The sequence below is a fragment of the Mustela nigripes genome, chromosome 1 (genome assembly GCF_022355385.1).
Source record: "Mustela nigripes isolate SB6536 chromosome 1, MUSNIG.SB6536, whole genome shotgun sequence".
NCBI lineage: Eukaryota > Metazoa > Chordata > Mammalia > Carnivora > Mustelidae > Mustela > Mustela nigripes.
Window position 1 is genome coordinate 205,644,822 of NC_081557.1, and position 13,345 is coordinate 205,658,166.

Consider the following 13,345-nt stretch of genomic DNA (forward strand, 5'->3'; position numbering starts at 1 on the left):
CCCCCAATCCCCTTCCCGTGATGCTCATCACAGCTCAGGACACCTGCTTTGTTCACATCTCTTTCCCCAGGAAAAGGCAGGGGCCAGCCTGCCTTCTTCCGCAGCTGCCAGATGCAGACATGGCCGGACCCGCTCAGCGGCTCGTGTCAGCTCCGCAGTCATACCCCGTGTCCTTCTGCCCCGGCCCCCTGCTCTCAACAGGGGTCACCCTGGGGGTCCATGCACCTGCAGGCTATGGCCGATCCACCAGTAGAACACAGTGAGCTTGGGGTTCAGGGGCAGCAGCACAGCTGTAAGGTTCACCTCCTGGTCAACGCCGACCACAGGAACCACGTCAAGGTGGAGGGCCTGTAGGGGGGCTGCAGGTCGCGGGAAAGCCCGGGGTTAGGGGACACTGAGGCCCTGGCTATTTCAGAGGGGGCTTCTTGGTCACCTTCATCACTTCCTCCCTCCTCACCCCCACCCTACCACCGCACACACCGCCAAGGGCATGGACTTGAGCCCGCCTGCCTGCTCCCCGTCCACGGGCTTACCAGCCCGGGGTCCTGTTGCTGCCCCAGGGGACTCCCTGCGTGCCCCTGGGGCCCAGGTTCTCTCTCTACCCCGGGAAGGGGGTACTCTGGGCCTCAAAAAGGCTGCTGACTTACAGTTGACCTGGACAAAGAGCACGGCCTCGTCATGCCCAGCCACGTTCTCTGCCCTGACAGACACGCGGTAGACGCCGGGGCTCTCGTAGCGGTGCCGGATGGGGTCCTCAGTCAGTGTCAGGTTCATGTACACGGCCTTGAAGCCATCCCCCAGGTCGACCTGGTACTTGGTGGTCAGGATGTCACCCTGCGGGAAATCCCATGAGACCACTCAGGAAGGATGGCACAGCCAAGGGGTCAGCAGGAGCTTGCATACTCTCCATCCCGTCCCTCCTCCCCTCGAAGGGCGCGGGCCCCCGGGGGCCCCAGAAGCTACACCCGCAACCTGGCATGGGCTGAGGTGCAGGACATTCAGGGAAGGAAAGGAAACAGTATCTTTCTCCACTTGGTGTCAAGAACGAGTTCTCACACTTTCCCTCTGCCCCCTCCCCTGCCCCATCACCCCTTCCTGCCATCCTACCCCTGCAGGAACACCCCCAAAATCATCTCCTGCTGACCCAGAGTGACACAGGATTCACGCTGACTCCTTATGATCCCCTCTTCTACGCCTGGGGAGCCTTGAAATCTTTCCCATAAATTACATTCACTCAACTTGTTCCACAAATACGGTGGCTGGTTGAACAGGGTCTGTGCTCCCAAATCCACATCCCCCGGGGAGCTCAGAATGGGACCTTATTCGGAAATAGGGTCTTTGTAGAAGCAATTAGTTAAGATGAGGTCACGCCGAAGTAAGACGGGCCCCCAGCCAGTGGCCACGTCTTTACAAGCAGAGGTGGGGGCTTGGGACACAGATGAGATGGCCACATGATGACGGGGCAGAGACCGTGTGGAGACAGAGCCACAGCCAGGGACACCCGCGCCCCAGAAACCGATGAGACAAAGAAGAATCCCTCCCCAGAGCCTCCAGTGGTAGTCCAGCTCTGCCTATGCCTTGATTTCGGGCATCCAGCCTTTGAAACTGGGAGAGAAGCCCATGGGGTTTTGTGCCTGCAGCACACGTCACTTGTGACAACAGCTTATGGGCCATCCGATTGTTCCCATGTGCTGGGCAAGAACCACGGGGCAGATCGGCTCACCATCCAGGGCTCCTGTGGACACACAGGCTCACGGGGACCAGGGGACTGGGGTCTCAAGCTTGCCTTGCTCTTGGTGGGCAGGCAGGGGCTTGGTGCCCACCACCTGCAAGCCAGATGTACCTGGGAAGCCCCGTGGCTCCCAGGTGCAGAGGGCGTCACTGTGTGCCTCGGGACCCCACGTTCCTGCCTGCAGGCCACTGACGGGTGCCCGCTGAACGATTTAAACATTTTACTTCGTTAAAATAACTTGTCATTTTTGCCCACGATCAGAACGGAGTCCAGCAGCCCCGGCCATAGACAAGGAGACCCATCCCCATAACCCCGTCCCACACACTGCTGCATCTTGTGCACGTCAAGGAGATGTGGACATCTTGTCCCGAGACAAATGCCAGTTTCCATGTAGTTTGTAGGAACCAAGACAGCGCGTGTGCCCCATACTGCACGCCCGGAGCAAACGCCCATCAAAACCAGAATGTCGGGGTGCAGAGCCACTGAGCCACCGCCAGCTCCTGCCGTCATGCCCCCGACTCCCCTGTCCTCCATTTCTGTAATGCTGTCATCTCGAGAACATCCCATAAACGGAATCCAACAGCATGGACTCACTGGGATTGCCTCTTTCTCCTTCAGTTTAATTCTCCGGAGCCCCACCTGGGTCATGACGTGTCTGTAATCTCCTCCTTCTCACCGCAGAGTCGTGTCCCACGCAGCGGCCACTGCCACTGTTCAGGCAGATGCCCCTCAGAGGACGTCGGGGTGTTCCCATGTTCTGTACTCAGAACTCATGTTCTGTTCTCTAGCCAGAAAGCTGCCAGCAACATTCACGTGCAGTGTCCTGCGTGGACACAGGCCTTCATTTCTCTGAGACACACGCCCAGGAGCACACGTGCTGAGTCATAGTGTGGTCGCGTGTTCAGTTTTCTAAGAAACTGCCCCCAGGTTTTCCAGTGGTGGTCCCCTCCTCTGCTCCCAGCCGCCGGGTACGAGGAGCCGGGCTTCTCCGAACCCTCGCCAGTGCTTGGTGGTGTCGCTGTGTCTTACTTGGGCCACTCTCCTAGACCTGCAGGGACCTGTCATCGGGGTTAGAGTCACACTCCCCTAACGGCCAGTGAAGCTGAACGACATTTGTGGGCTCCCCGGTCACCTGCTCCTCATCTGCAATGAACTGTCCCTCCATGTCCTTGACCCGTGTCCTAACCGGAGCGTTATTTTCTTCCCACTCCTCCGCGTTCTAGTTCCCAGCGTTGGCCGGATGCGTGCCGGGCACGTATTTCCTCCACAGCTCCCCTTTCACCTTCTCTACGGGGCTCTCCTCAGCACACGGGTGTCTCACTCAAAGTCTGATTCACTAAATTTCCTTTACGGATGATGCTTTTGGCATCCACTCTACGAACCCTTGGCCCGGGCCCTGGATCTGCATATTTTCTATCTTTTTCCCAAAGGACGGCTAGTTTTTCACATTCTGTTGACCTCCGTGGTCCATCCTGAGACGATCTGGTATCAGGCGTCAGGTTCCAGCTGAGGCTCGTTTTTGCTGGCGGTCTGTTTACTGAGGACCGTCCTCCCTCCCCTGGGACACTTCCACTCCTGCTTCTATTTCTGGGATCTCTATCAGCTCCTACTTCTAAGTCTCCGATGCTTACAGAACTTGGCCCCGGCCCCAGGCCCAGCTAGTTCCGCAGGCAGCTTGGCCCGTGCAGGAGGGCAGGTGGGTGGGACTTGTGTGTCAGCGTGAAGAAGTGTCTGTGTGACTGGCTACGACTGTGTGTGAACACATGGGGAAGGCGTGTGCAAGTTCCTGTGGTCGGTGTGTGAGAACTGAGTGTGTGTGAGCAGGTATGAGTACACGTCCATCCCCACCAAGCTCCCACACTTCCCCACCGCCTCCAGGAGGAAGTCAGTGGCCCCTCCACATAGGGGAGTGCGCCAGAAGACCTCTCTTGCAAGGACACCTTTCGGTCACACCAGCAACCCCATGCAGCAAGGCTGGGGACCACGGGGCGGCGGGACTGATCGGCCTGGCCTGGCCTGGCTCTGGCCGGGGAATCAGCCAACATGACCACATTGCCCAGATGGAAGGCTCTAGGGGGCAGCAAACAGCCATTTTTCCTGGAAGTCTGTGCTACAACTCGGGCAGATGGTGGGTCCACTCTGAGGGTCCAGGGGTCCCACCAGGGGAGGGGGCGTTGTCCTCCCGCCACATCAAGATGCTGCTGTGACAGATGCCTGATCCCTACCCTGGGGCCACCCCCGAGGCCCTGAGCATGAATCTCAGGACCAGACTCATCAGCACAGGGCCTGGAAGCAGGTGGGATCTGGGACCTGCCCCAGGTCTGGCCCAAGTCTGGGGACCACAGACCAGATCTCCCTGAGGGTAGGAGTGGCGTCTCCTCTGCGAGATTCTGTAGCTTTGAATTTCCTGCCTCTTGGCAAGTTTTTCTCATTTCTGTTTTTGGATGCTCTACAGGGAGTTTGCTGCTTTTATAATCAGAAAAATAAGCATGCTGTATATTAATTTTAAGAAGCTAGAAGAAAATACAAAACCTCGCAGTTGTTACCTTGGCGGGGGGGACAGGGTTTTGGGGGATATTTATATTCTTGACATTTTGGGTGTTTTTCCAATGTTCTACCATGAGTATAAATTCTTTTTTAAGGCAGAAGAATATGTAACACTTATACTAGAGAGGAAAAGAGAGAACATAGGGAGGGAATTTACATATTCATATAGATGACACAGAATTAAATCCATACAATCTCATCTACCTACAGGATTTATCTTTGGTTCTGGGATTATAACTAATAGTTTTGTTTTGCTTTTTAAATTTTCTGCTTTTCTTAAGATTCCAGATTAATTAAATCAATATAATTAGAGGTTTAACAAATTGCCGCCCACAGGAATGAATACATCTCAGAAGCCTCAGAGTCCAGTAAACAGTCTGCTGTGCACAGAAGGGTCCCCGCCGTGTGCGCTGGTGGCCCAGTGACCCCACATATTTCACAGTCCTCTGTGGTCTGGTTTCCGTCCTCTCCCTACTGCCTGGGGCCTGGGGGGGGGGGGCTTCCAGCCCCCTCTTATCCCCTCAGCTCGGAAAAGGCCGGCCTAGGAGATTCTGCTCCAAAGCACCCGTAGACGTAGACGGAAGAGACACACCCTTCCCCGCCCCACACCTCCCCTGCTTGTCCAGTGGGAGTGGCCCCAGGGAGACACCAAGCCGCGCTCACCTGCTCCTGCCGCACCACAAACAGGACGTCCTCTCCAGGCCGCACGGCCACTGCCTCGCCGCGGATGCTGACCTGCAGGCCCCGGGGCCGCATGAGTGGACACTGCAGCTGCGCGGGGCTCTGCCGGGGGTCCACGCCGCCCTCGCACACATTGGACACCACCTTCCGATACCTGTGGCCACAGGGAGGGTCAGGGTCTACACCCGTGGTGGAATGGTGGAGGGAGGGCATGGGCCCCGCGGCCTGGCGGGGCCTCACTAGTGGCGAGGTGTGGCTCCCACTGGTGGCTTCCTCTGGCCTCCTGGCCTCCTCTTGGCCCCATCGAGGGCCATCACTGCCCTGTGTCGCAGCTGAGAGGCCAGGCGTGGCGGGGGGGGGGGGCAGTCAGCAAGGGCAGGGTCGGCTCTGGCGCTGGCCGATTCCCTGTGTGGCCACAGGACTTGTGACAACCTCGACACCTGTTGTCATTGCAGCTGAGGGTGTGACTGGGCACAGTCCGGATGCTGGGGCCTTGCCGAGAAGTGCACCCAAGAGAGGCCGGGGCTCGGCTGTGGCCTTGACGCTGCCGCACCCCCTTGGGCTCCCTCCCCCACCATCCGGTTAGAGGACACTTGACCCAGTGCCTCCTTCATATAGCATATTTGCTGGGGGGTGGGTGGACCATATAGCCCCTGCCCTTGCCTGGGGGACCGCCCAGTGGGAGTGGCAGACTGCGCTCTACTACCTCCCTCAAGGTAAAATCACCACCCATGAGCTCTGGGAACTGGTCCCCAAGAGAGCAGCTTTCAGCAGAAGTCGGAAGGGCAAGCAAGAGAGGGAAGGGCACCCAGGCAGCAGGACTGGCATGGGCAAAGGTCCTGGGATGGGCGGCTGGAGCCAGAGTAGAGAACAGGACTGGGAGGAGGCTGGACAGGGGTTGGGGGCCAGTTAGGAGACCCCGGGTGAACCATGCCTAGAGTGGCATCACCTGACTTGCTGATTGTGAAGCTCCCTGGGGCTACACCAGGACTCTGGGTCCATAAAACTAGTATCACAACCCAAGAGCCTGGCTCTGCCCCCCTCCCTGAGCCTGGTACCCCCTCCTGCGCCCAGAACTCAACCACTAAGACACACTTTCAGGGGTTTATCACACAAACACATTGGATTAATTCAGAAGAAAATAGAGTCTAGGAGCTTCCTCCACCCGCCCCCGGCGCCTTGATGCCCAGAACGTCACATGGTATGACACGCAATCCTTCATCTGTGATGTGGGCCCCGTCTCTGATACTTCTGACAAGAGTCCCTGCTTGCCGAGCCCTAGTGGGTGCACAAGAGAGGCGGCTGTGGCTGCTGACTGGATGGATGGTGGGTGAATGATGGATGGAAGAGAGACGGATGGATGGATTGATGGAAGGGGAATGGATGGATGATGGATGGATGGGTAATGGGTGAATGATGGATGGAAGGAAAAAGGAGGGAGGGAGGGAGGGAAGGATGAAGGGAGGGATGATGGGTGAATGATGGAAGGATGGATGGATGGATGGATGATGGGTGAATGACAGAAGAATGGATGGATGGATGGATGGATGGAAGGAAGGAGGGAGGGAGGGATGAAGGGTGAATGACAAATGGATGGATGGATGATAAGTTAATAATGGATGGAATGTGGGATGGATGGATGGATGGATGATAGATGATGGGTGAATGACAGAAGAATGGATGGATGGATGGATGGATGGAAGGAAGAAGGGAGGGAGGGAGGGATCATGGGTGAATGATGGATGGTTGGATGATGGATGGAATGTTGAATAGATGGATTGATAGATGATGGGCAAATGACAGAAGGATGGATGGATGGAGGGAGGGATGATGGGTGAATGATGGAAGGATGGATGGATAGATGAATGGATAGATTATGGGTGAATGACAGACGGATGGATGGAGGGAGGGAGGGATGAGGGGGGAATGACAAATGGATGGATGGATGATAAGTTAATAATGGATGGAATGTGGGATGGATGGATGGATGGATGATGGGTGAATGACAGAAGAATGGATGGATGGATGGATGGATGGATGGATGGAAGGAAGAAGGGAGGGAGGGAGGGATCATGGGCGAATGATGGATGGATGGATGATGGATGGAATGTTGAATAGATGGATTGATAGATGATGGGCAAATGACAGAAGGATGGATGGAGGGAGAGAGGGATGATGGGTGAATGATGGATGGAAGGAAGATGGATGGATGAATCGATGGAGGGTAGAACTTACATTGCAAAGGCCAAAACCTACAACATCTGATCCTGCTTCCTCAAGTTCTGCCCCTGCACCTTCCCCAGGGGAGGTAACGGGGATTTTGCAATAAGTCCACTGACATTTTCTTCCCTCCCAAAACTGCCTCAAAGTGAAACAGAGACCTTAAAGTAGAGCGCCTCGGGACCTCCTGAAGCCACAGGCTCACAGCTTCATGTACCCGACGCTTTCGTTCTCTGTTCAGAGCCATCTCAAAGCACCTTCTGTCCCTGATGCTGCCCCATGTGGGTGCAGATAGAGCCCCTGCAGGGCCAGTGCCCAGGGTGACCCGGGGCCCAGCCAATAGGGCAGCCTCAGCTGATCTCTCTTCCGCAGCTCTGCTCCTGCAGCACCACGAGGAAGCCGTGCCACACTCACCCGAGGCTGCTGCTGTAGGTCTGGCCCAGGACACAGTCGTCTGGTGGGGACAGGGGGTTAAACCAGAAGCTGGCAAAGCACTTGTTGGCCTCAGACTCCGAGGAGGGGGAGCGCTCAAATCCATAGTCGCTGCAAGAGAGAAGCGTTCAGGAGACAGGCTTGGGTGGGGATGGGAGCAATCAGGGGCGGGCGGGGGTCCACACCACAAGGGTCTGCAATACACCCATTTGTGGGGACACACAGCCCTACCCAGTCTGGAAATTAGGGTTACATTACAGGTAAGAAGCGTTGCAGAGGGGGTTCTAGGAACATCCAGGAGAGCACTGAGCCCAGCCTGGGTGTCCTGGAGGGCTGCCTGGAGGAGGTGCACTGAATCTCAAAGGAAGCACAGTGGACAGCCAGGGGAAGACAAGGGAGGAGCACTGCACAAGGAGCCCCATCAATGCCGGTGAGGGAGGTACAGGTGGAGGTGTTGGGCACATGAGGGGGAGCAGGAGAGCAAGGGTTGAGGGTGGCCAGGGAGGCAGGTGGCCAGAGTCTTCGTGAACCAGGCTCTGGAACTCGCAGAAGGGCTGGGTGGGCACCGCTTGCACCCGGGGACCCCTCCCGGGTTCCTAGGGCCTTTCCCGCTGTGAGCAGGTCACTGTGGTGGGTGGGGGCCACACACCCTTGAGTTCCCCGTGCTCCTCCCGGGAACACAGCTGGGTTTCCCACCTGGCTCTAAGGCACAGAGTAAGGTGGCGGGAGGACTGAGTCTCAGACCCGCAGCTACCAGGTGGTGAAGCTGCTCAGGGCGCGGGAGAGCCTAGCCACTGGCGCGTTCCTCACCAGAGGAAGTCCGACTCCCGGCACCTGCACACCCGGGACTCCAGCGCTGATGTGAAGCTCCGCCCCTTGATGCACCAGGACGTGGACTTTCTCTTCCGGAAACTTCTCTGCTGGCCCATGATGCAGCGGTCGCCCTGCCATGGGAACGCGGGGTGAGGACTGGCCGAGAAGGGCCATTGCCCTCCGGTGGCTTGGACTGCTGTTCATGCCCGTCCCCAGAAAACAGCTGAGTCTCAACATCCAGGCAGCCATGGGGGACAGGGGTGAGTTTCCTTTCCCAGATGGGGAAACAGGGCCAGAGCAGAAGTGGTGTGCCTGAGGTCAAGCGGGGGCAGCCTCTCTTCCATCCTGACCCACAAGCATCCATTTAGCACCCACTGTGTACACTTGTCCCCTGGGCCTGAGGGGTCACTGTGCTGCTGCCGCTCCAGCCCTTACCTATTTCGCTTAGTGTGACCAGTCTACCTTTGGTTCTAGAAACATCTATGTGTTTGAGCTTACGGGGTGGGGATGCCCCAGACCGTCCCCCCGCCCCCGCCAGGGTGTTTGGTAATCTATGACACAGGCCCCGTGCTACCCACCCACCATGTCCCAAGCCCCGGACCCCAAGCACGCTGGACTGCGCAGTGGGGTCACAGCCTGTGGCCCCGTGTCCCTGAACACTCAGAGCAACAGAGGCACCAAGAGAGGGCCAGAAAATCCAGCCAAAGGACTGTGTATCTCAGGGCTGCTGGGGTTCTGGGGGCCTCTTGGAGGTGAGGCTCCCAGTGCCACACAGGACGGGGGGTGCACGGGCAGAGGAGGCCACCTCCTGCCCCAGCCCGGGCCCTGGCCTACCTTCAGGTCAGTCAGGTCCCAGGAGCCATAGTCCTCCTCACTGCACTGCCTGGAGAATGAGGGCCGGAAGTCCACCTTCACCAGCTCCCAGTCGGAGCGGAAGCTGATGTGGCCAAAGACGCTAGGGAGGGAGGAAGAGGGAAGGGAAATCCCCTTAGCCCGGCCAGTGCCACAGTGGGAACCACTTCCCCTCGGGGCCTCAGGGCTCCCCACTTGCAGGCCCAGTGACAGCTCTCCTGCACTCTCCCAGAGTCCCAGCCAGCACTGTGCCCAGCCGTCTACAGGCCTGTGTTCCTGGTGGTGGTGCCCCCAGGGTCCCCACAAGGGTCACACACTGTCTGCGGCTCGCGGATGGCACAGGTGGAGGTCACCCCCCACGGTTCCTCTCAGTGGACAAGGAAATGGGCACAGTCGTGTCAGGAGCCCAGGCCACCTAGCGGCTGCCTGGGCCCCCCAGCAGCCACCCGGGCCCTTCTATGGCCTTCCATGGCCCTTGCTTCTGTTCCACCAAATGACAGGGGTCAGCTGGATGCAGGGTGCTTCTCTTGCCTCTGCTGGCATCACCACACCGGGGGTCTGACCCATAGACACCCAGGCCAGCCTCACGGTGTGGGAGGGGTCTGTCCGCAGATACTGAGGTCACCGTGCCAGGGACCTGAGCCATGGACACCTAACTCTGCAAAGCTGGGCCACAGGCTGTTTTTTCCAAGTGCAACCAGCCATCCAAGGAAAGGTAACAGGCCACCATAAGGGGTCACCGTAGCAGGATGGGGAGACCCCCCAGCCTCATGCTCACCTCCTGTTCATCATGTGGCCCCAGCCTTGGCGAGTGGAGAAAGCAGGGCAATGGCACACCACGGGTGCTCTTAAAAGGCCAGCTGCATACGGGGTACCCATGGTGTGCTAGGGGTCCCTTCTATGCTATCTGGTCTAATCCTCACCACAGCCTCATGAGATAAGTCCACCCCTATCTCACAGAAAGGAAGACTAAGGCACAGAGAGGTTGAGTAACTTGCCCTAGGTCACACAGCTTGCTTGGACCATTTCCTCTCCCTCAGCCTGTAGCAGTCACTTGCTGAGCACCTACCATGTACCCAGATCCCTTCCTTTCTTCAAGGACTGCTATTTCAGGGGCTCCAAAGACCACCACAGAAGAGGGGCCTAGCCTGCATTCCTTGGGTCCTACCCCAGTCCAACCTGCCGCATTTGGGATATATCACCAGAGGTTGAGCATCTGGGTGGCGGAGGTGATACACCTTGTTGTATTCGATCCCCTTTCAAGCAGGTTAACAGGGACGGGATACTTGGGGAAGGGCAATCATGACCTGGAAGGATCCTAACCCCATTCTAGGATGGTAGGTGAGAAGTGTCTTGAGTATTTTCTTGGGGACCTGACAGCTGTCTCTGAAGGTTTGAGGCTAATACCAAAGAGTTCTGCTCTCACAGGGCAGCCCTGTGCCAGGCAGGCCTGGGTCAATGCCCCGTTTCCTGCATCTGTGACCTTGGGCAGGTTCATTCTCTCTGTGTACCCATTTCCTTGGCTTTAGAGTGGAGACCATAGCTCTGGCCTTTCAGGACTACTGGCAGATTGGCAATGGTTTGTGTGGTATGCAGGCACACAACAGGGGCTTCACCCACATGCACACGAAGCAATTCCTCTGCTCCCCCAAACAGGCCTTGAAGTAGATAGATACTACAGTCTTTATTTTGCAGATGAAAGGCCCCAGCTCTGCAGGCTGGCCGGGGGCCTCCTCGGGTCCTTGAGGCGCCTGAGCCTCCTTTTGTCCCAGCCTTGACCCGCCCCTATGGTCAGCCTTGTCTCCTGTCTCCCGAACAAAGCCTGCTTGGCTTTACGGAAACAGAGTGTGGGGATCCTATCTCAATAGAGACACTCTCTAGGGAGCACTCATGGCACCCCCTGACGCTGCGTGGGCCTGTCTCCCTCTTGAAAACCACGAGTACACATAGGACGTGTGCTGACACGACCCACTGACCGCGTGCGAGGTGCTGGCTCAGCGTCTCATCTTCTCCTTTCCCAAACTGTGAGGAATATACTGCTGTCATTCCCACTTTACAGACAAGGAAACTGAGGCTGGTCAGGGACCTCCTGAGGATGGCACAGCCAAGGCCACTGCCCGGAGGAGGAGCCCTGTCAGCCGCTGGGGCTGGGGTGAGGTGCTGGGGAAGCACAACTGGTGCTGGCGGGGCGGGACCGTCCCAGAGCACTGTCCCCACCGGGAAAGTCTCAGCCTCACTGTGCTCCCGCCCTGATCCCAAAGAGGCTGGTTGGGTTGATCTCCATAGTCAGCTCCAGGCAGGCCTCCCCGAGCCGCAGCTGAAACGCAGAAATATCTGTCACCCGGTTCATTCTGAGTTTTAGGATGAACAAGCCCAAGGCAGCCTGTGAATTGCCTCACGGTTAATAGGAGAGAAGGGGCCACGTGGGGCAATGTGGGCCAGGGCCCCCCCTCCGCCCTGTAAACAGCCCCCCTGGCCCTGGGCGCGGCGCAGGAGGGGCGGGTAGGCAATGGGGAAGCCAGCTGGGGGGAACACGTCCAGAAAGGCGGCGGTGGCGGGCAGCTGGGTCATGAACTTTGGGTAGATCTGGATAAAAAAGTCACCTGAGAAAATGTTCTCAACTGTAGGACACAGGACAGCAGGGGAGAGACAGAGACATGGAGAGGGAGAGAGAGATGCAGAGATACAGAGAGGGAGAGAGGAAGGAGCAAGGGCTGTGGGGAGGATGCCGGGTCCCAGCGAGGACGCTCCCACAGCCCAGAGACATGCACGTTTGCGCTCAGGTTCCCGCGCGTTCCCTCTGGTGCCATATGACTGGCCGGTGTCAGCGGGCGTTTGGAAAGCATGTGGAGACGCGGCTCCGTGACGGAGGAACCCTCCTCCTTAACAAGTTAGAGCACCTGCCTGTGAATTTGGCCATTGGCATTCTGGGGAGCCAACACTCTGTCTGTGGCCGAGAGACGAAAAATAGGGCTGTTTGGGCGACCAATCCCAGTCCTGGTGCTGTGACACGTGGATGCAGGGGCTCGGTGTCCTGAAGTGCCAAGCCCAACGTTCTACAATTGAAAGTGTCCCCATTTCTCAGCTGGGGAAACTGAGACCTCTGGCCCAGCAGGCTTGCCACCCTCAGCACTGGCATTTCTGCGAGGCAGACAACAGCCTTCTCGTCACACCCCAGACGGAGAGCACTGCGTCAGACCCCAGGCTGGAGCCCTCCCTCCGCTTCCCACACAGGCTGACACCCTGCTGCGGCCCTAGGAGGAACCACTCCCCCGACCCAGACCTGAGCCTGCGAGAACACAGATACGCGGGGCCACAGAGAACATATCACGTCCCCAGGCGGGGGCATGGTGGGGGCTGGGTGTTCGGGGAAGCACCCCAGCCAGGGTCTCCAGGACAGCATCACGGGGTCGCCTCCAGCTCCGGGAACCAGGCAGAGCTGAGGTGACAGGGGCCCCTTGCCTGCCACTCCCTCGGTGCCGAACTGCTGAGATTTAAGCACCTACGGAAGTGAGGTGAACGCCCCCTCTTCTGTGGACATTTCTTAGGAGGACAAAAGGACATGACGTAACAGCCAGTGGGTGCTCAGCAAGGCGTCCCCAGAGCCCTTGCCCAGGGGTCACACTGCTCAAAAGGCTGGGAGGGCACCACGCTGCCTCTGCCCTGGTGACAGGAAAGGTCCTCCCTCCACACCTCCTCCACCGACGACGGGTCACTGCGCTGGATTTCCACCTGCCAGGAATTCAGATGGCTGCCTACCCCGATCATCTCAAGCGCCCAAGCGAGGAGCCCACACTCACTGCTTCCTGGCCTGACCCATGCCATCCGCAGCTCCCAGAAGCCTGGGACGTAGGCGCAGAAGTGGGGTGGTCCGCGGTGGTCAGTGGTGGGGGACTGTCCAGGCCCATGCTCCCAGCCACACCCCCCAGGTAGCAGAGGAGCTCAGGGCTCCCTTCCCCCAGTCTCCCTGCTAACGGAGGGACAGCCTAGCCCTGCTCAAAGCGGAGGGAGACCCAGGTGGGGCAGGCAGTACTGTCTGTGCTGGGTGGTTTTTTTGCTATTTTGGGT

General features: G+C 58.1%; 1 protein-coding gene across 2 annotated transcripts in view; it reads right to left on the reverse strand.

Moving 5' to 3' along the window:
• The window catches only part of SORCS2 (sortilin related VPS10 domain containing receptor 2), a 420,811-nt gene that overhangs the window by 13,426 nt on the left and 394,040 nt on the right, over nt 1-13,345 (reverse strand). For both annotated transcript variants that reach the window (XM_059380324.1, XM_059380313.1), the window contains exons 15-20: nt 9,260-9,380; nt 8,423-8,556; nt 7,595-7,723; nt 4,943-5,114; nt 648-834; nt 226-359 (exon numbers count right to left, since the gene is read on the reverse strand). In XM_059380324.1, coding sequence (XP_059236307.1) covers nt 226-359; nt 648-834; nt 4,943-5,114; nt 7,595-7,723; nt 8,423-8,556; nt 9,260-9,380 — 877 coding nt within the window. The remainder of the gene's footprint in view (nt 1-225; nt 360-647; nt 835-4,942; nt 5,115-7,594; nt 7,724-8,422; nt 8,557-9,259; nt 9,381-13,345) is intronic.